This window comes from Molothrus aeneus, chromosome 5 (assembly GCF_037042795.1).
Source record: "Molothrus aeneus isolate 106 chromosome 5, BPBGC_Maene_1.0, whole genome shotgun sequence".
Lineage (NCBI taxonomy): Eukaryota > Metazoa > Chordata > Aves > Passeriformes > Icteridae > Molothrus > Molothrus aeneus.
In genome coordinates this window covers 17636506-17662292 of record NC_089650.1, presented here as the reverse complement: position 1 = coordinate 17662292, position 25787 = coordinate 17636506, and the positions used below count along the sequence as shown (strand labels likewise).

General features: G+C 38.9%; 1 protein-coding gene across 2 annotated transcripts in view; it reads left to right on the top strand.

Annotated features, from left to right (window-relative positions):
* LARGE1 (LARGE xylosyl- and glucuronyltransferase 1) overlaps positions 1-25787 on the top strand; it is a 272061-nt gene that overhangs the window by 134989 nt on the left and 111285 nt on the right. For both annotated transcript variants that reach the window (XM_066551016.1, XM_066551015.1), the window contains 2 exons: positions 3621-3703; positions 13169-13292. In XM_066551016.1, the coding sequence (XP_066407113.1) occupies positions 3621-3703; positions 13169-13292 (207 nt within the window). The remainder of the gene's footprint in view (positions 1-3620; positions 3704-13168; positions 13293-25787) is intronic.

The window sequence follows — 25787 nt, the reverse complement described above, 5'->3', positions numbered from 1 at the left end:
AAATATCTACAATGGAAAGCCTACTGGAAAATTACTGAGGTATGGAATGTCTTACCAAAGATTATTTTTAACTATAAGGACTAATACAGGTTTTTTAAACTCATTATTTCAACATTCCAAAAAGTAGCCCAAGGAGAAGAAATAGTTATGCATGCTTATCTAGGCACTGTTTACTCCTCATCAGTATGGATCTGGGGCCCAGTTCTTCGTGTAGAAGAACTGGGTTTTGGATATTTTCTTCACAATAATATTATGCCAGAACATGAAATACTGCATTTAGAGACAGGCTTTTCCTGGTGTGTAGTGGCTGAGGTAAGAGTTTTGAGCATATACCTTGGTATGACTTAAACTCCCTTTCCTAAAGAAGCTTAGCTTCCTTAAGTACCTTGAACCACGTACACCTGAGTGCTTCCTAAACTATTTAAAATTAAAAATAGTGCAGTTGGTGTCCCTGATCCTCAGCCTGTAGGGAGAATGTTGTGATGCACTTCCACAGTGTTTTGATTACCTCTTCATATCTCTGTTTATAAACAGAGGAAGAATTCATTGACTCTGTATCGTCAGGCGTATCATCATTTCATTTGTTGCTGCAGTGAGTTACATTATCCAAAAGCATCTCCAGTGAATGACCTGAGTCCAAACTGCTGCAGCAAATGGTGAACATACCCATCACTCACTTTGAAGAGAGCATTGTAGGAAGATGGACACTTTGAATGCTCAGTTTGGTCCTGCAGCGATTTCGAAATATCCAGGCTAGAGTGTGACTAGTGTTATCTAAAACTATCATGGAATGCCAACAGTAAAGGGGCAAGTGTAACATACAGAGCCTTGTGTGAGAAGTTTGGTGGGACATGTTGAGCCAAACAGGCAGGCTGACACTTGCAGTGGAAGTTGGAGCATTCTTTGGTCATGTGGCTTTAGTCCTTGGTGTTAGCTGCAGTCATTGGGTCTGGAGGTTGTGTGAATCACAGTGGCCAGTTCTGGTGGGATGGGGGATACACTCTTCCAGCCATCTGCAGATGGATAAAAGGAATTTGGGAGAAGTGACAATTTTCAAAATCTGAGAGGTGATGCTTACAGTAGTATGCTCAGGAGGGTGCAAGTTCTTTCAAGTGCTTATTCCAGCCATAACTTGCCAGAATCTGGGTACAGCCAGCTGTTCTCAATCCAAGCATGCATTTGGAGCAAGAGTGGAGAAAACTGGAAATAATGATTTTTCCCCTTGGGATGCAAACATCTGCAAGCAGTTCAGGCTGATAACTTCATTTGGCTTATCTGTTTTTCCACTGACTTTGTTTAACAGTTAAACAACAAGAGAGAGGAAAGTTGATGAAGGAAACGAGAGGAATAGACTGAGCCTTGAAGCATGCTGCAGGAAAAAACTTGGAACGAAAAGGTCTTGATTTCTGTTCTCTTTGAGGATTATTGCTCTGTTGTTTAACTGATTGCAGGCAGGAATAGAAGTGATATGTAATATCAAACACCACAGAGAGGCTGAGCAGAAGGTACATGAATGCCTGTGTCTCTGTGCTGGAAGAGAGCATTCAGAAGCGTAGTAAATGCTGCTCTCACTGTGTCCTGGCTGAAGCAGCATCCAAGGCAACAGCAGCTACTAGAAGACAGCAAGGAATGCATGCCTTCAATTCTGAAACAAACTGATTTAGTAAAAGGAGAACAGATGTGGGTAAGAACTTGACAGAATAAACCCTGATTTGGACAGAAGTTGTAAGGTAGAGGGAGTGGCTTTGAGGAGAGCTTTTCTGGCAAGTGTAGGTGGTATAAAACAATGATGACTGTATATGACAGTGCTATTCTGTGGAAATCCCTAAAATGTTTGTTTCTGGTCTAGTGCCTTCAGGTGAAATGTTTAAAGCAAGGATGAAACTGTTCTCAGTTAATTTGATTTTAACTGGCACTGAGGGGAAGGATTTTAGGTCTTCTGGAAGCCTGGGAGGGGGACCAGGTGACAATGAGAGAGGAGGCAGTACATGTAGGATCAGGAATCAGTGCACCCACAGCAACCCATGCCAATGAGTACATTACAGAGTCCTGCTGTAATAAAAGTCATTAATAAGCAGTCTCTGTTCTCCCCTCTTATCACAAGAGAAGAACACAATCAATTTTTGCCAAGTGTTGAGCATGCTCGGCTCCCATTCACTTTAACATAAATTTAAAGTGCTAATACCTCACAGAGTGGCTGCCAAAATGTACTACAGTACATTCTTTCTCACACCTCTCTGGACAGACAGCTGTCTTATTAATTCAGGTCCTCTTAAAACATCAGATCTTAAATATGCCTGAGCTTGTGAAGCACAGCAGGGCTGGAGGGAGCTGTGATGTTCATGTGGATGTTCCACTGTGGCACAGCCACTTGGCACTTGTATGATTCAAATTGTGCCTTGTTCCAGGGGATCTTAATGGATGGGGCTGTGGGCTCTTCAGATGTGCCCAACACATGGCACTTCTTGTGTAAATGTGCTTCTTTTACAAGCCAGGCTTTGGGAATCTGTGGCTACGTGAGGAGACAGAATTCCTCATTTGTTCTCAGCATAGTGGGCATTCTGTGGAAAATGAGAGCTATGTGTGTGAGAAACCAGCTAACCAAGCTTCAAATGGAAGCCAAATGAGGCTTCCCTGCAGTTTCACAGCTGTGTCCCCAATGGCAGCTTTGTGATGACAGCATGGTGAACTCTGCTTCATTTCTGTGACCACTAAGAAACAGAAGATCACAGAACCTGGAGTCAAAACTTGATAGGATTAAAATTTTTTTGTCCCTAGGGAGCAGAAATGGCTACTTTTTAAAAGCAGAGCAGAGTAACGTGATAGCATTTTTCAGATTAGTGCTTACTGCTAAATAATGACTCGTAGCGCCTTTTCAATTTTCCCTTTCCTCCTGAAGAGATGAGGAAACCTCTGCCTCATGTTAAAAGGGAGGTAAAAAGGCACAGAATAAGTGATAATTTACCAGTGTCATGAGGTGGAGAGAATGTGTTTGTGGGGGTTGTGTTTAACTTCACATTAATGCTGCTAGAACAGGCCATGCTGGTAGTCACACGCAGGGAGGTGGCCTCTTGCCATCACAGCCTGTGTCCCATCACATCACTGGGATGCATCCAGCCCTGGCAAACCAATAATCACAGTCATGTTCATCCATGAGAGCTTGCTCACCCTCTCCATAGGGCCTGTGCATAAGACAGAAATAATTCAAAATTTCTGAGATCATACCTGCTTCTAATTATCAGACAATTTTAAACTTTAGTTCAGAAGATTAAAAATATCTGTATGTTTGCACACTCAGGATTTTGTGTGCTGCTTACTTGGGGAGGGTCTGTGTACATACATGCACACATATGTCTTAGCTAATAAATGCAATTCTACTCAAACATCTGATGTAACGTAGTGGTAGTAATGACTTTGGAATGATGATGGTGCTATAACTCAATTAAGATGTTTTTAGCAAACTGCCTCAAGTGGGTTGCAAACAGCTGCAAAACACCCACTCAAATCCCTAACAATTGCCGCACTGAACAACAGCAGTGTCATGTGTGTGCTCTCCTTAACAAGTGATGAGCACAGGAGCGGGCTTTAATTTTGTTGTTTTTGTTCCTTTTCTCCCACAGACTATCCACGTTGCCATTGTCTGTGCAGGGTACAATGCCAGTCGGGATGTTGTCACACTCGTCAAGTCTGTCTTATTTCACAGGTAAAGGAGGTTTTCTTTTCCTGTATATTGTACATCTGATTATCACTACATGAGCTTTTTGTACATTTACTATGTAACTTCAGAAGAAGGTCAGACTCCCTTCCCTGGTTCCTTTCTCTTTTTAAGAAATGAAACATTTAATTCATGATCATCTCAAATAGATTTCACCTGTGTGAAGATTTTCTACAGTGAATAAGAGAGATCAGAGATCCACCTGCTACTCCTGTTGCATTGTGGGAATAGGGATAGTATCTATCTTCACTGTAAAGCATCTACACACTCCTGAATGCTGGAAAATAGTGATAATGGTAATAACAGTGTTGTATTCATTTAGCCTATTTCTGGTATCAGTTTATGGCACAGGTGTAGATGATAAATTCACACTGGTTGCTTAACTGTCCCAGATTCCAATTTTGACATTTGTTTTTGAAGTAAACCTGCTGTTACAGTCAGTATATACACTATTTCATTAAATTCAGGTGCTTTATTCTGGCTTTGGAATGGCTGCTGACAGTCCCTCAGAAGGTTTTGCAACCTGGTTTTAGCACAGTTAGCTCCCAAAGTTGAGAGGCATAAATGTACAATGAAAACAAAATAACCAATTCCCTTAATAGACAGCAACTCCAGAAAAAGAGAATTCACATTAAACTCTGTGTGGGCATATGTGTGTATCCATTATCCAGTTTAGAAATTCTCTCAGAAATGCTTTCCAATGATGTTGCCAAAAGTGGATTAAAATTGGGGAAGTGATCAGACTGTTTGATTCGAACAGGTTAAATAGACTAGTAAAATATGCTTACAGTACAAACAACTTATTAAGGGAGGTAGTTTCAATATGCTGCTTTTTTTTGAAAGACAATTTTGTGCAAGAGTGAATTACTTTTGTTCATGTCATGTGGTAATATCTTCATGTGTCTATCATGAGTGGGGCATTCCAGTCCCACACTTTGCTCCTTATATTTGCCTCCAGTCTCCTGCTGGAAGCCTTAGTAGTCACTCCCTGACAATGGTTTTAGTACACCATTTTATCATTTTTGGTAAGCTTCCTAAAATAATATAAATGCTCATCTTGTCCAGTATGAAAAAAGACTCCATAAGTATTGTTTAATCAAAATAGGAGAGCAGCTTCCATTATTGACACGCAATCTTTGCAAGTCTTTTGAGAAGTAGCATGTTCATGTTAGATGGGGGTAGGACCAGAAGAACAATGCTAAAAAACATAACAAAAGCAAAAATACAGTAAATATCCATGTCATTCTCTTTGGGGGATTTTACTAAATGTTAAAATTCTGGTAAATGGTAAAACTATATCTATTTCCAATTAGAAGTTTGAATTGTTCAGTGTAAACTGGGTTTATATTGCAAAGTTGTGGGGAGGTTTTGTATTTTTTTTGTTGTTTCTAAGGGATTTAATGGAAAATCATATTTTTGTGGTGACATGAGTTATCCTATTGCTAAGCTTCTCCCTGTTTGTCTATCCTAATACTTGCATCCATTTTGAGAAGGCTTTAATCTCTCTGTTTCCAAATGTTCTGTAAATAATAGACATCTCACAGCTCAAAGGTTTAAACAACCTCTCTCTGCTCTTTAAAGGAAATGTCCCTGTTTTACTTAAGGCACTCCTCTAAGCAATTAGCAAATTTATAAACAATACTGTCATGTAATTAAATTATTAAATAATAACAAATTAAAATGTTAAAACAAAAAAACGGTAATTAATATTGGTATTTCTAAGTCTGATGGATTCTGCCTCTGTCAAGAACCTACTGGTTTTGGCCTGCACTGCTGCTCATGTCAAAGGATTTGTTGAACTCAGCAGAGGTGGTCAAGATAAAGTCCAGTATAGCTAAGGAAACCTGAGTACATTCCAGATAACCTATCTCCCTTGTTTGCTCAGAACATACTTAAAGACAAGTCTAAGTTCATTCCTGCCTAGAACTAGGGTTTCACACTAGGTATTAAATTGTTTGTTAGAAAGAGAAGATTTTCTCAGAAAAGAGACAGAGACAGACATTTCTTTGTTATCTTCTAGAAAACACAGGCTTCTTAAGCATCAGTTGATGCTATGACTCCATGGCCATGCTTCAGTAGCACGCCTTTCTTGGATCTTTATCTTTGGAATGGCAGTTCTGTAGAAGGATGCAGAATGAGCAAAAAGAAACAACAAATTAGGCTGAATATTGATTTAGAACTAGGTTTCTTTGCTTTGGTTGCCATGTGCAAGCAGTGTTATTTTGGAAACCACTATGCAATTTAGAAATGGTGGTGAATGGAAAGGCTTCTTTTAGTTGCTATGATCTATTTAATTATAGGAATGCAGAATGGAGACAGGTCATGATAGTGCATTTAGGAGGATTGAATTAGGAGAGTTGGAAGTGGTTGGTTCAGATAGTTAGTGCTTCATGATGTCAGCATCAAGTTTACCTCTGGCTTGAGGGTCAGTGAGAACAGGCATGGAGATGTCACTTCTTCTAACCCTAAATATGCACCAGAGGGTGCATCCTAGCTTGCATTGTCCAAAAAGCCATTGTTTGAAAGGTCTGTATGCTTCCAATGGAGAAGTTTGCTTAACAAGAAGTTTGTTATCCTAATCTCTAAGTTAGGCTACTGGTCCTTCATTTCCAGTATCACCACATTCAATCTTAAAAGTTTTGCAAGAACAGAAAAAATATGCTGCCAAATTTATTGTCATAGAGATTTTGTTTTTCCTTTGACACACCCTGAATTCAATCTACTGATTAAACAACTGACCCCTTAAAGCAACCAGGCTTAATGTCCTCACCTGTCTTCCTGCACCTCAGTTGGTGTTTGTTGTAAGACACTGATGTCAGTGAATCTATCTAGAATTCATGAAGATGTCATGTCCTTCTTTTGGCATTTCTGTACAGGTTAGTAATTAAGCAATTTGGCATTTCTGTACAGGTTAGTAATGTTTTAGCATGCATTTGGATACAAACCTATATACCTAAATTCCCTACTTCCATAGGAAATCTCTACTTCTCTAATGGAAAAGCTCTGAGAAAAGGAGGCCATGTCAGTCTAATCCCAGGGAGCATTAACATATTTGTTATACCCCCAACTTTAGCTAGAGTACTAAATAGAGACACAAAACAGCAGGAGTGCTGGGTCATTAAGGATAAAAGCTACAGGATTTTCTATCGATAGAGTGTGCTGTCTCTTCTCTCTTGCAGGAATGTACTGCAAATCCTGCATATTGAACATTTCAGCTCTCCACAGGCCTAAAACACCAAGATTTGAGTCATACCATATATATTATGAGACTTAGGCAAGCTACTTGTTCAGACCATTTGAGAAACCACATGTATCTTCAGATTCCAGAGGGTGGGAAAAGGAGAGGAAAGGGGTAGTGTGATTGATTCCACATAAGAACACCATAGTTCAGAAATGAGTTTCATTCCCAGTGATAAAGGAGCTTGATTCCAGTTTTGTCTTTCAAAAACGTATGCTCCAGCCACAAAATCCAGCAGCTTTTAACACCCAGTTTGACATAACTGACAGTCTGTTCTCAGGAGGAGACTCAGCAGAGCTGGGATAGTGCAGGGTTTGCAGTCTGATAAATATGCATTGGCAGCACTGCACAGAGGGAGGCTGGTAGAATGAATACTCAGTCCTACTCTGCAACTTTGCTACTTTCCTTTCTTGCACATCCAGTTCCCAATTATGACAGATTTTATAAAGCCACTGCAGGGGTAAAAAAAATTATCTGAGTTTAACACAAGCATATCACCGTGTCCTTAGAGCAGCCTCACTTTAATTGTTCCAAACCAAAAGACTAAACACTAAAAATGTATTATATTGGGTTAAATAGACAAAATGAATGAAGTGCAAATACTTTTGGAAACAGTGATTATAGTGGTAAGCTAAAAAGCACCTGCATTTCTTTTTCAAAATTGAAGCAGTTTTCTGTGGTTGATAATGTTCCTTGAATCTTTTGCAACTATTGGTCCAAGTTACATTGGTGATTTTTTCAATGTTTTACTCCATTTCTGAAAATTGCAAACCTTAGAGTGCTACAGAAACAGCCCACAATCCTAGTTACATATTAAAAAGATAATTTCTCAGTTCGGGTAAGTCTTAACTTGAATAAGAGCTAAAATGGTTTTTAATGTGTCCTTTTTCAAAAACATGTCTAACACTATGTTTCATTTGGAAACAAAATAAAAAACAAACTTACACAATTATGCATGTTTCTGGCAGTTAGGTCAGCCTGACAATCTGTAAACAATTAACTTCTCTTTTGTGCCAGCAAATACTGTGTTGGTTTTTTGTGGCCTTCTGTTTTTTTCCCCCACTATGTCAGTCCCTCTTCTTCACAGGAGACACTGCATTTACTTCTTTGGCTGAACTCTCCATTTATACTACAGCAATAGTGGCATAGGAGTGTGGGGGCTTTGGAAGAAATGTAAACAAAACCAGACAACGAGACAAATGCTTTTTAATATGAAGTTGCCTCTCTGCTTTAAGAAGGCTGCTTGTAACCTTAAAGTTAAGTGTATGTCAGAGCATTTTTAAGAACAGGATATGAAGCTGTGTTACAGAATGCTGTATGAATAATGAACTCTTTTTTTTTTTCCTCAGAACAAGTAGAATAAGACAAAGCAAATGAAAATCTAAATTAAATTAAAAGGATGACATGTAATTTCCAAGTAAAAGTCACAAGTCAACACTGGCTGGTAATTAAAGCTTATATAATCTAATGGCTATATTCCATTGAGACCACTTTGCCTTAATGGAGTTAATTTGAGAATTCAAAACCTCTGACAGTGTTTCCAACTTTTCTAATGTGTCAGTCTATTTTGTGTGAGGTTATTCTGGCAAAACACATAAAGTGTGACCTGGTTTCTCTGATCCATATGAATGCATCAACAATACACACTTTTTGTTTTTTCTAGCTGTCCTAACAATAGAGCATAATGGAGAAAGCAATGTTTAAAAAAATCTGCTCATGATTTACTCTTAGTACTTCTCAAAGAAATTCTGTCAGTAAACACAAAACAAGAAGATCCATGAGTGATGCAGCAAGTGTGTTTTTAGTCTCTCTCCAATACTTTGGGAGCATTTTCATCAATACTGGGTGTGAAGTGGTATAAAAACATCTTGAAGATTTTCACATTAAAATTTTTCTCATATGAGAGAGGGATTGTCATATGGGCATTAGGAGAAAAAGTTTACCAAACTGCCTTTTATAATTCTTGTTTGAAGTTCTTGTAACCATTTGTTACAGATATAAGAGGTACTACCTTGTTGTGCTTCCCTTGATAAAGTATAGGTTTTGGAAATAAACCCCCTCGGCTACTGACCTTTTTGTATTCTTAGAAAATAAAATTTCTCTGTTGCAGAGAGAGAACTGTGTAACCAAGCAGCCAAGGAGCTGCCTTTTGAATTACTAACAATTGAGCTATGGAATAGTGCAGAAGGGAATAGTGAGCCTTGGTTCACTACTCCCTTTTTCAATTGTAGATTTCCGTATTTAAGTCTATGGCAGTGGCTATTTGAAAAGAAAGGGCCACAAATGCTTGAGCAAGCAGATCATAAATCTGATGAAGAATAAGAGGTTTTGAAATGCAAGAATAAGACATCATGATAAGAAAAAATGTAGAGAAATGGGTACCTTGGAATAGACTTCTAAATTCATGGCCTGACTTTTAAAAAATTGACGTCTTTTCATTTTCCTAACTTTATAGGACGTCAGCAATTTTGAAAATGAGGGCATTCATTCAAACTCCTATATTTAGGGCTAAGAACCTATACTTAAGCATCCATGCTTTAAAATCTTGGCTAGAATCTCCCTTTGTTCACTTTTGAGGAAAGTAATTTAGGAAAATAAATGTGTGCTCTTTACATATGGTTTACTTCGTCAGATAGTGTTCTGATCTTAAGATAAGTGGAAATAAGTTAATATAGGGAGATTTGCAGTTTTCTGAACAGAGTACTTAGAACCTTAAGTTTCCACTTGATGGGAAATAGCCATATTTTGGAACTACATTTTACCAAATTAAGACATTAATGCATCAGCATTTTCCATGTAGCAGAAACTGTGAAAAGTTGTAGTTGGTAGAAATTCAAATGTTCAAAATCATTGAAGTAAATAAGATTAAGTATTTCTGGACCTTGTGAGGAATTCTATGGCTGTTACAATAGCTGCTTCTGCAGTAAGGAATCTGGAAGACCTGGGGCTCATTGTTCTGAAACCTGGGATACTAGAAACATTTATTCCTAAACAGATTAATTCACATGAATACTGAGGATTTTCCAAAACCTGTTAGTTTTGTGTTAGAAGTTTATCACAGTTGCCTTATATTGACCCATGTTATTCCATAGTTGAATATACTGTCCCCAGTACATTATAGGGATTTCTATCAGTATAAGATACAACCAGCCTTTATGTGTGTGTTTTTTTTATTTTTCTTGATGTGCCCAGTGGAAAATGAGCAAAATGTCCCAGTTTAATGAAATTCAGCTTTCAGTGGAATCCTTCACAATATCCTGATTGTCATCCCCAATTCTTATAGCCACTGATTCAATCATGTTGTCAGATAATCATGACATCCCTTTCATACATCTGTTGAGAAAGATTTCTCATCTTGCAGAATCTCTTCTGTATCTGTTATAATGAATGTTGGTTGATCTTCAAGCTTCTAAACTTGTTACTTAAACACTTTGAAACAATCCATATCTTTTAGGCTTCACATATTGCAGACAGCAGAAGAGGTGAAAGATGTCATCTGTGTGTATGCTAGTCTTGTTACCTTCAGAAGGTCTTCCAGCTTTGAGGCTGTGCACTGTTGGCTTCCAGCACCATGCTAAACCTCACATTTCACAGAACTGAAATCTTGTCTGGAGTAAAATTTTCTGTGGCTGATGCACATTTAGTTGCAGATGTCATCAGGTCACCATACTATTTTGGGGATATATTTTTGTAAGTGATAATCTTTTGCCTTGCCTCTGACACACACTTTTCCTTCCAGCTGAATCTTTACCATGAGGCTAACAACTTGAAAGACATTTCTGTGTGGGAGTACAGCTATCCTTTTTTCTTTCTCCCAACAGGAGATGAACTAAAGTAAATGTCACCCACTTGTTCCCATATAAGTTTCATACACTCTGGGGCATTCAGATAAGTATAAACTGCTACTGAACATCTGAGTGTCTTTGTGTCAGATTTTTTCTTTTCAACTAGTGTGTTTCATCATGAAATATTTTATATAAATTCCATTTAACTAAATGATCATTTGAAAGAAGCTTGCTTTTTTTTTAACTGAATTTTTACTCTTCTTATTCTACTTTAGAATATAAGATAAATAACCCAGAATAAAAAAGGGAAGGAAATTACTGAAGAACACCAGCTGGGAAATAGTCCTACCAGAACCCAGACTCAGCCCCTCCTTAGCAGAGGGAGCTATGTGGGACGTGTATGTTGATATTGAACATTTATTTGTCTTGAGATACTGCTCTGCCGGTACCCAAAGCCACCGGTGTTGTACTTTGTTTCTCTTGGCCTTGTCTCTACTAATGAGATGTATCTCCTGATCACTGCTATTTCCTGATTTTTTTCTTGGCAAGGTGCCTGGTTACTGCGGAATCTGCATGAGCCAGGATGTCCTCTTCTACTCTCCTGCTGGGCTGGTGAAGTAAATGTAATTGCTGTGATCCCTTTAGCTTGGTAATGGGACACTCAGCAGCTGGCAGCTTGTGCCTTTCCCCCTCCCCTCCTCCCTCCAGGACAAGCTGGAGATTGAAAGACCTTTGTCTTCTGAAAAGCGTGTTGTGGCTTAGTGGTTTGGATATTGTTTAAGGCAGATCAGCTTCAGTGGGTTTATTCTGCCATCATGATTATCTCATATATAAGGCTGCTACCCAGCCCTTTTCTGCTTTTCCTGTAAGCACATAATGTGATCCACAGTGTCCTTGAAGCCAATACAGCAGCTTCACTGGCAGCCCTGAGTGCTGGGTTGGATCTGCAAAATCCAGTCATACACTGCTTCTCTCTACAATCTCCTCTTTCTGCTGAGGGGTCTGTTAAAATACTATGAACAAATATATGTATTTTTACATTTTCCTGTGGACTTTGTTCAGTGGGAAGCAGTATTACTCATCAAAGCAAGAAGAGAAACATTGAAAGGAAGGCACACATTTTTTATTAATGTAGAAAATGGAGAAAAAATAACCTTCATTTTTTGGGTTAAGCCCAAAAATGTAATGGAAGTATATTGGCCTGAGCTAACATAGTTTTCCTCACTTTTCATTCACACTGAAGAATCTAGTAGCATCACTCATCTTCTGCTTTAATCAACATCTGAAACTAAATACTTCTCTTGTTAGATGAAAAATACCAATTAGCAAGTACACTCATTTAGCTTTACAAATTCCATAGGAATGAGAATCCACTATTCCACTCTAGGGATCAAAGAAAGCTTGATCCCATGCTGAAGTCTAAACAAGCATATTTTCCTCTTAGGAGTTCTTTCAAAGTCTGTCCTTTTTTGCTGACAGAGAAAGTTGCTAAGCTAGGGCTAAACATGGAGGACTACAATTTGTGAGTAATTTCCACTGGTATGTTTCCTACCGCAGAAGTTAAGATCAAATTTTGTTGCTTATTTTCCCCCAAAAAGGGAGGGAGGTTAAGGGAATTAAACAAGGTATTTATAATGTCTAAGTTCACATTAGTATAGAAAAACCCATACACTTTGTGAAAGCTTGCCAGTCTTGCTGATACTGGCTTCACCCATCTTGTTTTGAAGCTTTTCAGTTAGCCTAAGTCGTGTGATTTCAGAGGTGAACCCAGATCTGATGTTTTCAAGTAAAAGGCACTCTGGTGAGTGCCTTTCTTTAACCATTAGTAAAAAAGGATATGCTAAGATTTGCAATTTCCATTCTGTTCACTATGCCAGTGAATAGCTAGAAGGCACTCACCTGAAACATCTAATATTGGGCTCCTATGGGACAGCTGTTGGTTCCCCAAGATTGTTTTGTAGAAAAGTTCTATGTAAACTCAAGGGTCCCAGAATTTCACCTCATTTAAATTGTTGTATTTAACCTAGGACAGTCTTCTTACTACAAAGATAAATTACCAGGTTCACCTAGAAACTGAAACAATTGTTTCCAAAACTCAAGTCCCCAAAGGAATATTAACTTGGCCTTTTTTTAAGGAGCTGGTGCATGGGACAAGACTCTTAGGTGTTACAAATCATCACATTCTGCTGGAGTCAAAGGTTCTGTGTGTTCATGGCCACCCAGAAACTGATTGAGTATTGTGTTGTGGTCATGTGTATTCAAATTGTGTCTCAGTGTTTTGGCCACAGAGCAGGACTCCACCAGACATGCTGCACACTCAAAACTTGACATGGTAGACAGAGATAAAACTTTGTAAATTATGATGTTGTCCTTTAAGAACAGGAATTAGAAACCTTTGAACTAACGCGTTCCTCTCCCTCCTCATATCAGGCGGAACCCACTCCACTTCCACCTCATCGCAGATGCAATTGCCAAACAGATCCTGGCAACTCTGTTCCAGACGTGGATGGTCCCGGCGGTGCGCATAGACTTCTATGATGCAGATGAGCTCAAGGTAAAGACACACAGACACAGGTGTCAGTCATATACTTGTGATTTCATGTCACCCTTTGTTCCTCATCTCCCTTGACTGGTGAATTGCAGGGGAACTACTGCCTAAAAATATTCTCCCTGATGACAACTAATTCTAGCTGACATGGCTGTAACCCTGATTACACGTAACTGGAAGATGCTAAATGGCTAAAATCAGTGCAGTTCTCTAGAATGAGAGCAGCTAATGAAATGTTTTGTGTAGCAGCTTAGAATTTTACTTGCTAGCAAGAGGATTCTGGCTGTCCATCTGATCACACTATGTTTTTTTAAGGATACTTCTTCCTAGTAGCAATGGTGAAATCTTAAGAATCTTGCTCAATAAACCCAAGTCTATTACTGGAAACACCTAACTGCCTTGCATTCCTCAAGCACAGGTGTGTGAAACTCTAAGTACACACACTTCGACAAGGTAGCATTAGTACAATAGCTACCTTTTTTGTATGGATGCCCTTCCAAAAGAAATGATTATTAAAAGAGTTCAGTCAACGGGGTGGGGAGGTTGGGAACCACTCACTCAAAGTAATTCTCTTTTCATACTTAAAAAGTTTAAATCAGAACATGGAAGCACAGCATCAATTTGGAGCTGTATGTTTTTTTTTTACCTGTGGAGGTAGAATGAAGTATTCAGACTTTAGCATTTGAAGTTGGTGGCAGTAATTTTTATGACTTACCAGATTGTTCTGAACAGGACCCTGAAACAAGGAAAAAACCTTAAATTTAGCAAATTGCTGTACTTACTAAAGGGGAAATTCAAAGCACAGCACGTTGGGAAATATTGAATACAGAAAGCTTTAGAAAGAGATGGAAAAGGGAAAAAAGTGATTCTTGAGAAAAATACTTTGTTTCTGGTTTTATTTTTCATTGGTTCTTTTACATGAAGCCATAAGCTGATATTAACCTAATTAGCCAGAGATCCCCCTTCTGTTCTTTATAGCTTTATAGCAAGGAGGAGGTTTTTTCCTATCAATCTCGTACGTGTCTATGTTACATGTGCTTTTCTGCAAATTGTAGGGTTTTTAATTAGCCTCTCAGCTGGGGAAGACAGACCTCTTAGTGTTTTCCTTCTGGTCATTTGGGTATGGTCCAGTCTAGTTAAGTAAATAATAATCAAGAGAGCTTACTTCAGTGATCCCCAATTTCTGATTTATAGGCAAAACACTGAGTAGATATGAGGCTACAGAGCAAAACTGTTTTATCCCTCCCTCTTCAATCAGCCTTGATTTTTATATGACCGGTGACCTACATGCACACTAGATTATCTTGCATGCAACCCATAGGCTTTAGGTTGAGGACCAGTTTCTAGCTGGATGCAGGTATTGATGCATAAATAGGTCTTTCCAGGTTTGCCCCTCTTGTTCAGAGCTCATCATTTTCCATACCAAGCAATTTCCCTGGTTTCAGTGGCCAAAGAATCACCGTATATAGTACTGAGCATAGGAGAATGTGATAGACACTGGCAAAGGAGAGCAAAGAGTTATAAATATAAACAGAGTTTTAAAAAAACAGGAATGATGCTGGCTCATATCCAGATAATTTTGCAGGTTTTAGCAAAGACGACAGAGGAGCTGTTTACAGACAGCTGTAGAAGCTCATCTCATTTGTTTCTTATGTAGCCCCTAGAGAGGATTTAATGATTGGTTTAGGTTCATGTATTTCACCTGCACTCTTGGGAGCTGTATTTTGCTACCTGGTGTTAAGAAAACATAGAGCTGATGCTGGATGTTTACTAGAAAGCCTGTCTTTCTCTGAAGTGATCTATGGATTCACTGTTACAGTATATGTTATGTTTCAGTTTAAATGACCCTCCATAGTTCTTTTTTAAGCCTGCAATCAATGCCAATTTCTGACTTTTAAAAGGGTTTAAACTGAGTAATGGCATGAGAACTTTCTGCTTAGCTTTCATTCACTGATGTTCAGTTGTTTTGGAACACATTTTAGCTGCTGCAGAAAACATTTCATTTCATGTTTGTTTTTTTCCCATTGGATATGTATGAGCTTCCAGCCTCTTCCTTCTAACGCAGCAGGAGCTGGCATGTTAGATTAAGCCCTTAAGTCCTAGGAAAAGTCCTGCTTCTGCTCCTGTTCCTGCTCAAACAGTGGAAGAGAGCACATAATATTAGATCCTCCATAAATAATATGGATGCTTTTTTGTTTTCAAGTAGCTATTTAGAATTCAGGCAACAGTTTCCAGTAGCATATTAATTTTTTTAAAGGCAGAATTTAGAGACTAAAGTATTTGGTATTTGGCAGTGTTTCTTAACATATCCTGCAGCTCTTAAAATACATGCTGTATAGCTAAGAGATACCAGTGTCCTGAAGAAAGGCACAGAAAATTAGTCTTGGCTGTGGCTGTTGTTTTCTCTCAGGTTTTAGAGGAAAACTGGACACTTCACTGCAAGAAAGGGAAGACAAGATATCATGGATTATATCAGAATTTCTAGGGCCAGCAAACCAACATATCTACTTTGCTGCTGTGAATTAAGCATGTCAGATGTTCCTTTTAAAACTTAGAGAAGACTTATTTTTCCTTTTGCAAGGTGACACAGCTGTTCACATTCCTGTTGCACCACAAAAGCCTAGGTTCATTCTCTCCCTAGAAGCAGATGCTGCCAAAATACCAGCAGCCTGCTTAGAAGAGAGATGGAGCACAGGAAAGAATGGCCAAGGAAAGGTATATCTTTGCTTGGGGTACGTTATAAGGGATGGGATAGAAGAGGAGGAAACTTAACTGTGGAGCTGAGCCAAAATAACAGCATTTCCAGGAACAGGGTCAGACGCAGTTGAGATGTCAGCTTGCTGGATGTATTTCTTTAAACCAGTTAGTTTGAAGATTTTAACAGCCAGTTGTACTAAGATGCTTGTAACCTTCCCCAACATAACTTGGCCTGTCTCCTCACTGCCTTGCCAAAAACCTCAAGGAACACGGATGGGTGCTTAAAAGCTCTCCCTCAACTCATTAGCTGTTAGGATTTGGAACTCTCTCCCATTAACTAAACCTGCTACGTGCAGTCAGTAATCAGCAATAAGCGTCCTTGAAGTGTAGGCTGCTGATAATGGTGCCAGTAATTGAACTATTCCACAGCTACATACTTCATTCTTGCACTACTCAGTATGGCCCACACAAAACTCTTCCGAATTTATGTGGCCACATATGGCTGCGACTGCAAACTGGAAAGTTACTTGGCAATGTAAATTCACTTTATATGATCAGTTTAGTTGTGTTAGTCAGCTTTGGTCCTAATGCATAGACATATCTAATACAACAATGCATCCCACAAAATAACTGGAAACTGAAAATGGTCTTTGAGCATTAAATAAAAGGAAAAAAAAATACTTGTGAAACATTCATCTATTACAGCTGTGATTTGCACATATGTGGCTGCAGGGTATTGTGTTTTTTTCAGTTCAGTCTTACATGAAGAAGCTGCAGAACAAACTATTGAAGGTGTGCAGCTTGGGCACTTGGCTTCTGCACTTTGTTGTTAAACATGGAATCGGTGAGTTTGTTTTCCCACCTTTTGCTTGACACACTGGTGACAACATCAGGTGAACTGAAGAAGGCAGAATGTAAAATGAGCAGTTGCCTGCTCTGCTGTGAGTAAATGGCCCAGATACACAGTCCTTTAATCACTGATAGAGCAGAAAAGCCATCTCCTTTAAATAGTTTAGTGCATATGTGCTGCAATTCATTTATGAATTTGAAGGGTTGGTGAATAGGGTTTTGTAATAGATGAACATTTGAACTGAAAGAGAAATATGGAAAGCTCCATTCTTTGCTATACATATAGACAATATTGCAGCTTTTACTGTTCCCCGAAACAACAGACCACAAATCTGAGTACCAGTGCTGCATTAGGTGATTTCCTATCAGAAATGTTGACATCTGCACACTCAGTCAAAATCAGTAGTCTGATACAACACAACCAAACTCAAGTAATGCATGGCATAAAGATCACCTATCTCTGGGCATTTGCTGCAGTATGAGGTGTGAATTACTTCTTAGCCACTTTCATCTGAATTTTGAAGCCAGTTCACTAGGTCGGATATTGACATCATTTAGACAGACATCACAAAATACTCTGAGTTAGAAGAGACCCACAAGGATCATTGAGTCCAGCTCTTGAGTGAAGGGTCTGTAGAGAGATTGAACCCACAACCTTGGTGTCATTAGCACCATGCTCTAGCCAGCTGAGCTAATGGGCAAGGGCTATGAGACTTAAGCAGGAAAATAAAATTTAATTCTTTAATTATGATTGTAGCATAGCTGGTTCTTGGGGCTGTGCCTGTGTGCAACCCTAGTGCACTCAAATTCCCTCAGTGGTCCAGGAACTCCCAGGCTTGTTGTCTGCACAGGTGAGATAAAGGACTGGTTTGAGACAGCAGCCCAAGTTGAAGCTAGGTGATTGATGGAACTGCTGGCACAAGAAGTATTTGACAGCTTGTTACAGGAGTGGTCCTGGTGGGAATTTCAGACAGTTGTTGAGATTCCCCAGGCAGACCCTGCTGTGGCTAGACCAATTTGTATGCTTAAGCATGTCGATTAACATCCTGGGCAAAGAATCTGGCTGTCTCAGATATTCACAGACAGTTCCTGCTGCAAAGTTAATCAATTGTACAAGAGTAAGACAATCAATCGGAACAGTTCCTGCATGCGTAGAAAGGATCATGTAGGACAGTCTATTGTACATACTTAAGATAGTTGGGAAATGTTTTGTACATAGGTGAAGGTGATCTATACTCACATATAATACATATCTTGCAGTGGTCAGGTAGGACCATGGGTCAGCTGGGTTACAAAAATTGTACAGAAACATGTTTTAGGGAGTCTCACTCAATCCAACTAAGATGACCCTGTAAGAACCCTTGCTATGGAGACTCCCTTTACCATCCAGACAGCGAGCAAGTGTCCTGTCTGGCACATTGTATTGTCCATGCAAACATTACTGTAGGTCAAAATCCCAATAATGTTAGTTGTTTTAAAATATGCTCAGTATGTGAATGTCTTTGCAGCAAATTGCACCAAAAACAGCTCAAATGCCATGAAATCTTTGGATACCAGCAGAAGCTCTTCCATTGAATAATAGTAGTGATATGGCTGTATGTATTGCAGTATTGCAATATACCAATTTCAGAAGCATGATCAAACAAATACTTTCAACAAAATGGCAGCTACCACTTTCTGAGCATGGGAGAGAGGGATTCTGATTGCCAGTTGGGAAGATATGAGAGTGTATTTGATGAACAGATTATTAGCTTGGTGGTTTTCACATCAGTTTAAGAAGGTGACAACGATAGCGGTGTTGATAAAGCCTTGAACAATAAAATTGGTCAGCATTCTCCTGCCTTCCATCATCTTCCTAGTAAAGAAGTTCCACTGGATGTTGCAGCCACCTATAACAATCACAGTAATAGTGACTGACTCTTAAACTATCATGGACTGTAAGGATTTGACTGTATTTGCATTGCACTGCATGCAGATTATATATTGTTAAGGGCAGCACAGGATTGTTTATCTTATAAGTAGTTCTCTGTGTGCCTCAGAGGCAAACACACAAAGTTATACAGGAGAAGTATGTTACTTCCCTTCGTTTCTTTTCCACTTCATATGCAAGATCTAATTGCTATTAATGCAACTCAGAAAGAGAAACCCAGCATCTGTTTATGTTTACATTCATTCACGCAGCAGTAAGTATTCAGTTAAAGTGTTTCTATGGCACTGAGGTTTTGATCTAAAATTCTCACGTGTCATGGGGGGCTTGCAGTGCTCCTGCATTTCACCAGCCTTTTGTCTTCCTGTTAACTGGCCCACTGCACATGTCAGTGAAATGATAGGCATTGACTGGTGCTGCTTCCTGTCGTGTCCCCTTCTCTTTATTTTTTTTAAATATGCAAATCCAAGATACTGGAAAATGAAGTCTCTAATCAAAAGATTTTACAGATTTGTATTACATTTATGACTTATTTTTAGATTTGAATTTCTACTTTATAATTGAGATTTTGTGTATTTGCTAATGGACATATTGAGTGCTAAAGGCCTGAAGTCTCAGGTGATAAAAGATGCTTGTGGTTGTGATGCAGTGCTGCCATCTTAAGAACAGTCTTTTATCAATAATTTTCAGTAAAGATGACTGGAAATTAACAGACTTGGTTTTTTAAGCCAAGATATTTTCTTTCAGACTGTTTGGGAGGAAATTAGTATCCACCAAGAAACAGATAGCAATTCAAACTCCCCAGCACAGTGGAACCTTTGTGAAGTCTGCCTCCTGTGTTACATTGTGCAGTGCTTCCACTACTATTCGAGAAGAAAGCCTCATGTCTGACTTTGTAAACCCATTGTACTTTCCTGCTGCTGCTGGTGCTTTGAAAAAACATTGGCGTTCTTTGTTAGTTTTATAATTTAGTTCTAATTGCTGTGGGCCTCTCTGTAGCTCCACCTTTTTCTTGATTCTAGGGAAAAGCAGTACAGTTGTTCTGTTCTGTGTCCACCAGGAAGATGGGGTAGCTGCTCTGTGTAACATATGTGGAGTGAGGACTAAGGAGCCAACTCTCTTCCTCTTAAAATCACCCACATTTGTATCATAGTAGCTGACTGTGACATTTCAACAGCAAGGATTTTTGTTTGGCATTCAGCTTCCTCAACAGTGCTCATTGCAGCAACATGTGCTGCACCTCCAGGGTAGGCAATTTTAGCAGAGAATGAGAAAAGGATGAATAACTTCACATGAGATTTTCCAAAAATTATTCAGTTTGACAGAAATTAAAAAGCATGCCCTGGAAAAGCCTAAAAAAGACACGTCTCAAACTAACTTGGGCAGCTGTCGTTTGTTCCATGCATCCCCATTACAGCAGCTGCCTTCTCAGAGCATTATCATCCACCTATGAGAAATGAGAGCATTTTGCTGACCTAACCTTGGATATACAGAAGTTATTTGAACACTTTGATCTGCATGAGGGATGTAGGGTGTATATCCCCTGTACTTGCTGGAGAGAGTTAATGGTCATCCTGTGCTCCAACACAATTTCTTTCTTTGGCACCTGCAGGTAGAAAGCTGGGTAGACATATAATGGCTATAGTTAGATGGTCTTAGCTCTTAATGGCTCTTCACTTGCTCACAGGGACACCTCCCTGTCAAAGGGCATTCAATAACTCACAGAAGAGCAGCAGTGAGTGCTCAAGGCATTCCTAGTGAAGATCAGTATTGATGTGAGCATTTTATCAAAATGTTTAATGAGCCTTGTTTCTAGATTTACAAAGAACTGAAGTAAATGTATTTCCATGTCTGATTGATAAGCTGAAAAATATAGGAGGCTGCAAGGACTCCAAGAATATTCTTGATTCACAACCTGGGAGCTGAAATGGTTAGATTTCCTCATTTGTTAATGATGTTGGCTTATTTGTGGTGTTGGCTTATTTCTGAGAAACAACTGAGATTCAGGGAAGTGTTGGGCAATAGATCAGATGTGAGCTACTTCCCGTGGAGCAGTTCAGCAGGCAGTGTAGGAACCAAGTCTTCTGAAGGACTGGGGCTGAAATAGTCATTCTTGTGGACAGAAATAATGTTCACCTTGTCTAGGCACACATTTTTGTGTGACAAGTTTTCACAGCAGTGAAAATGACAGTCATGCTGTGTGCCTGGCACAGCACAAGCACATGCTGAAGTCACTCTTCTCACAGGTCTGAAACCATCTCAGTCCAGGTAAGGGTGTACAGGCTGATTTTAGTCTCAACACTTGCTTTAAAGGGGGGGATAGGTAATAACATTGTTAATGAAATGCTATTTACATCATCTCTTTTTGAGTCGACTTAGTATGAGAACATTTGGACTTGTAAATTGAGAAATTTTGTTTCTTTTAGTGAAGTTAACACTTTTCAGGTCAGTCTGCTGTCCTACAAAGTTTGATTTTTTGAAATACGTAGTAAGGTTATTAATGAGATGCCATTGATGGTAGTTTGACTTGAGTCATTTCTCTTAGTAGAGCTACCTCTTTTCCAATCAAATTTTTTAATCCTGTGGAAGTTTCATTCTTTGAGCTTAAGTTGATGGTGTCTAGGTCTCACCCTTTCAGAAAAAAAGATGAAAACTGAGTAGTATTTTGATCCCCTGTTAATTTTCCCATATACTCCTCCATTACTTGAGATTCAACCCCTTTCACAGCTGAATGGATTCCACAGTTTTTAGCTGACACAGATGAAAGCCTTTAAAATAGTTCCATCTGTATTGTTTTAATGAGACATTTGGGACCTGTGTTCACCTGTCTGATCGCAATTTTATCTGACAGTCTTTAGGGTGAAACTCCAAGATTACATGGAATTAGGGTGCCACTGGTGGACTTAGCCCTCAGATGTTTCAGGAAGTTGTAAGAGTTACGTGCCTGCTACATGGACACTTCATTTAAACACTACTCATGCAAACTCACTGTTATCTGAATTATTTGATAATTGATAATTAATTGCCCTGCCCTTAACCAGAAGCAGGGCAATTAACTAGACTGATGTCATGAACTTCAGTGTTTCTTGTTTTTGAAGGAGCCCAGCTTTCCCAATGTCTTTATTTTCTTCAGATTGTTTATCTAGTTAATGCTGCATTGTTTGAGAGACAACGTAGCTCTTTATAAAAAAAAGGAAAAGAATAATTTTTCACCATATCACATTCACTGCTTTTTGCACTAGGTTATTGTTAGTTTTGCTTGTTCGTAATTGTAATACCTTTTATCCTTTATTATTCTTTTTATTCTGGATGTATTCCTGGAGCATTGTAGTCCCTAGGAGTTTTGAGAGATGGTAATACTTAGCACTGGAGAAAAGAACACTGTTTTATGTAATTTTTATTCCCATGAAGCAGTAATTGCTATATAGGAAGTTGCACTCACCTGGCCTCCAACTCTGCAGGGTGGAGGTTGATTTGTTTTCCTGGAAGTTCTTTGCTTTTGGTGAAAAAAAGAGACATAAGAGTTCTTTATGGGATATAGCATTTATTCCACTAGTTGGATGTGTGTTCCACCAACTAATGGCCTTTTTTTGTTGCAGCATTTTCAGCTGTTGAAGTTCTACTATTCTTACTCTTTAGGCAGAAACAGTGTAAGTTTAGGTCTGGAGGAAGGTGATTTTACTGATGAGATGCCCAATAGTAAGTAGGGATTTTCTTCTGAAAAGAAGAATGGATTCTTTTTCTCATAAGCATTTGCTATGTTTTGACTTTGTGTTAAGATATCAGATATCTGGTGGAAGCTGCATTCCCACATCCTTTCCACAAACCACCCTAGGACATCAGGAAAGTTCTTCACTGAGAGGGTAGTTGGTCTCTGGAACAGGCTCCCCAGGGTCATGTCGCCAAGCTCGTGAACTCTGGTCATGACTCCAAGCCTGACCATGGATGAACCTGTTAGTCATAGGGATTAGCTTTAGGTAGTCCTGTGAGGAGAAGAGAGTTGCACTCAATGATTCTTATGGGTCCCATCTAACTTGATATATTCTATGATTCTTTATTTTGCAACTCTGGCTGTCAAACACTGTTTTGTAAGGATACAAGCTGGATGGGAATCTTTCAGGCTTAAAAGGGTGGGAAGGCAGTCCCTCAACATTCTTGGTGTCTGGTTGGGAATGTTTTTGTGCATGATAACTAGTGTTTTACACCTGCAATCTCCTTTCTCAGGTATTACTTGGTTAGCAATAGTCACTGTAACTTCTGCAACCTTCTTTGATAATCCTTACAAAAGGATTTTTCATTTGGGAGAGAATCCCACTTCAGATAGGTTTTTGTCTCTGAGTTGGAGCTTTTGTCTATCCATCAAAACATGTTTATGCAGCATATGCTGTTGCATTTTATCCTGGATAGTGCATCTTGATGACACCTGTTTGTTATCCTGACATCATGCAAAATGCAGGTTGTGTTGCTGGGCTTTCACCCCAAGAGCTGCATGGAAATGTGCTAGAACATGGAATGGCTGCAGCTAGTGTGTATGTACTTGCATAGTTACTGAAGTGGAAAAGCTTCAGTACATCAGACAGTGATAATATTTTCATGGATTAGTATCTTCCCTGATGAATTAGCACAAAGAGCTTGTTGATTGAGTTCACTGGCAATTAAAGCAGGCAATTGATCTTTCTTATCTTTCCATACAGATGAAGCGAGAAGGGCAGCCCTGAGTTTTCACCACTGGGCGAGTTCTGGCCAGATCTACCTGTCAGTCAGCTTTTAGCAGAAAGCTCTGGCTTTCTGCCGTTTTATCTACTTCAGCTTGTTTGTCTCTTTTCACTCATTCACTGACAGGAAGAAAAAATAAAAAGGCTTTATCTTATCTTCTAGGGAAGATTTGTTCTTTTGCCTCTTCTGGAGAGGTGGGGCTGGAGGCTGGTGTTTGGCTGGTTCTCACTGACCTCTCTTGGGATGCTCAGACTCTTTTAGGTCCTCCACCCTTGACTGCTGCACTGGAAACAGCTGTGGTTGAGGCCAGGGGCCTCAAAGGAACAAGAAACAAAGATACAGCACTAACTGAGACTGGCTAGACTTTTTCATTCTGCAGTCTCATTTTGCACAAATGAAGAAAGGAAAACAAAGAGAGCATTCAGCATTTTGGAGATAGCAAGAAACAATGAAAAAAATTAGAAAGTCTCAAATGAGAGTAAAGAAAAGGACTCAAATAGAAACTGGCCATTTGAGTTTTATGGGGCTAAATAAAGTGGGAGAAAAGCCAGCTAAATACCTAAGGGGAGGGAGATAGTCCTTAAAGATCCCAGTAGGTGAATTACCTTTTGGTCCTTTCTTTTCTGAAGAAGCTGTGTGGCTGAATGTTTTGTTGCCTAAGTGGCAGAGACCAAAAAAAAAAAAAACCACCTACATCAGTTTTAGTTTATGTCTGCAGTTGTATCCGTATAAAACATGGATAAGCTCTTGGCACCCTCATTTAATTTTGTTCTTAAGGATGTTGTTTTGAAGAAGCATCCTTGAATCAGGTTTTTCCCACTTGTCTGCCCTTTGTGTGCATGTGTGTATTGATGAGAGATTTGGAAGGAAAATATAAAAAAAGAAAAGAAAAAAAGTCCTCAACATCAGTCAGACTGTGTTATGGACTTTGCTACAGAGATGAAAATTAATTTGCAGTTATTTTCCTTTGCTGTATGCTGATGCTGATTTTGGAGGTTTTGTTTGTTCTGCCTTTTTAATATCTAATCTCCCTTTCCAGTTGTGGCTTGCTCCACAGTTTCTGCATTTGCTCTACATTATCCAGGACCCAGAGGTTCAAATAATCATCCATTTCTATCTCAACCTTTTTGCTCAGTGTTATTTGTATCCAGACTTGTTGCACACATGTGTGGAAGATACCATCTGTTTCTTAAAGTGAAAGATGAGGCAGAATCCTATTAAAGTCACCAGTGCTTCTGTGATGAGCAAGAACAGCCTCAAAGGCCAGCAGAAATAGAAAAATAATTTTAGCAAAGATGTATAAATTCCTTTTTTCTTACAATTGTTTCTTAGAGCAAGTTATTATTTCTTAAAATACTCAGAAACCAGAAATTCTGAATCCAGAAGAGTTACCCAACTTTGCTGTATTTTTGGTTTCCTTGACAACCATTCATATAAATAGTAAGGACTTGTTATGAGGGGGAATATCAGTATAATCAAAACATGTGAATCACACAGGAAAAAACTAAATTCAATGTGGAAGTTACAAGTTATCCAGCAAACATTAATAGAAGAGTCTGGTTTTGTTCAAATAAGGCTCTTCTGTTAATGTTTGCTGGATGCCTGACAAGGATAGAGCAGATGCAGTGATTTTCTGAAGGTAAGATGCAAGGAGATTCCTTTTGGCTTTCCTTCTAAGAAGACTTGGTGATGACAGCAATCCTCTTCCTCTCAGGATCTGTGAGGATTTAGAATTTCTCAATCTAGGTTATTATTATTATTATTATTATTATTATTATTATTATTATTATTATTATTATTATTATTATTATTATTATTATTATCTGTAAAAAAAAAATGTGCTAAAGACAGGCATGAATGCTTACCCAAATTTAAATGGTAACCTACTTTTCCCCTTCCTCAGTGATTCCCAGTTAACCCAGTCTCTGCAACAAGGTGTTGATACCTCTTCCCTGGAAGCAAGAGAGTGAGAAAGGGGATCAGTCACATGTCCCGGCAAAGAAGTTAGATATTGTGAGGTATAGTCAATGTAAAATGGGAAGGATTATCCTGGAACTAATCCTGAGCTGTGCTAGTGCTGCTGGAATTGTGACTCAAGTTTCAGGAATGTGGGAAGAGGTATGGCATATATTCACAGCAGGATGAAATTCTCCCTTTGTGAAAAACAGTGATGAGAAAAACCATGCATAAAGAAAACTTCCTGTCCTCTGCCAGCAAATCAATATTGATTTTTTACCCCCTCTTTTTATGCTTTATGTTACAAATCACAGAATATGATCATTATTAAAGTGATGGCAGTATTTTCCTCCAGT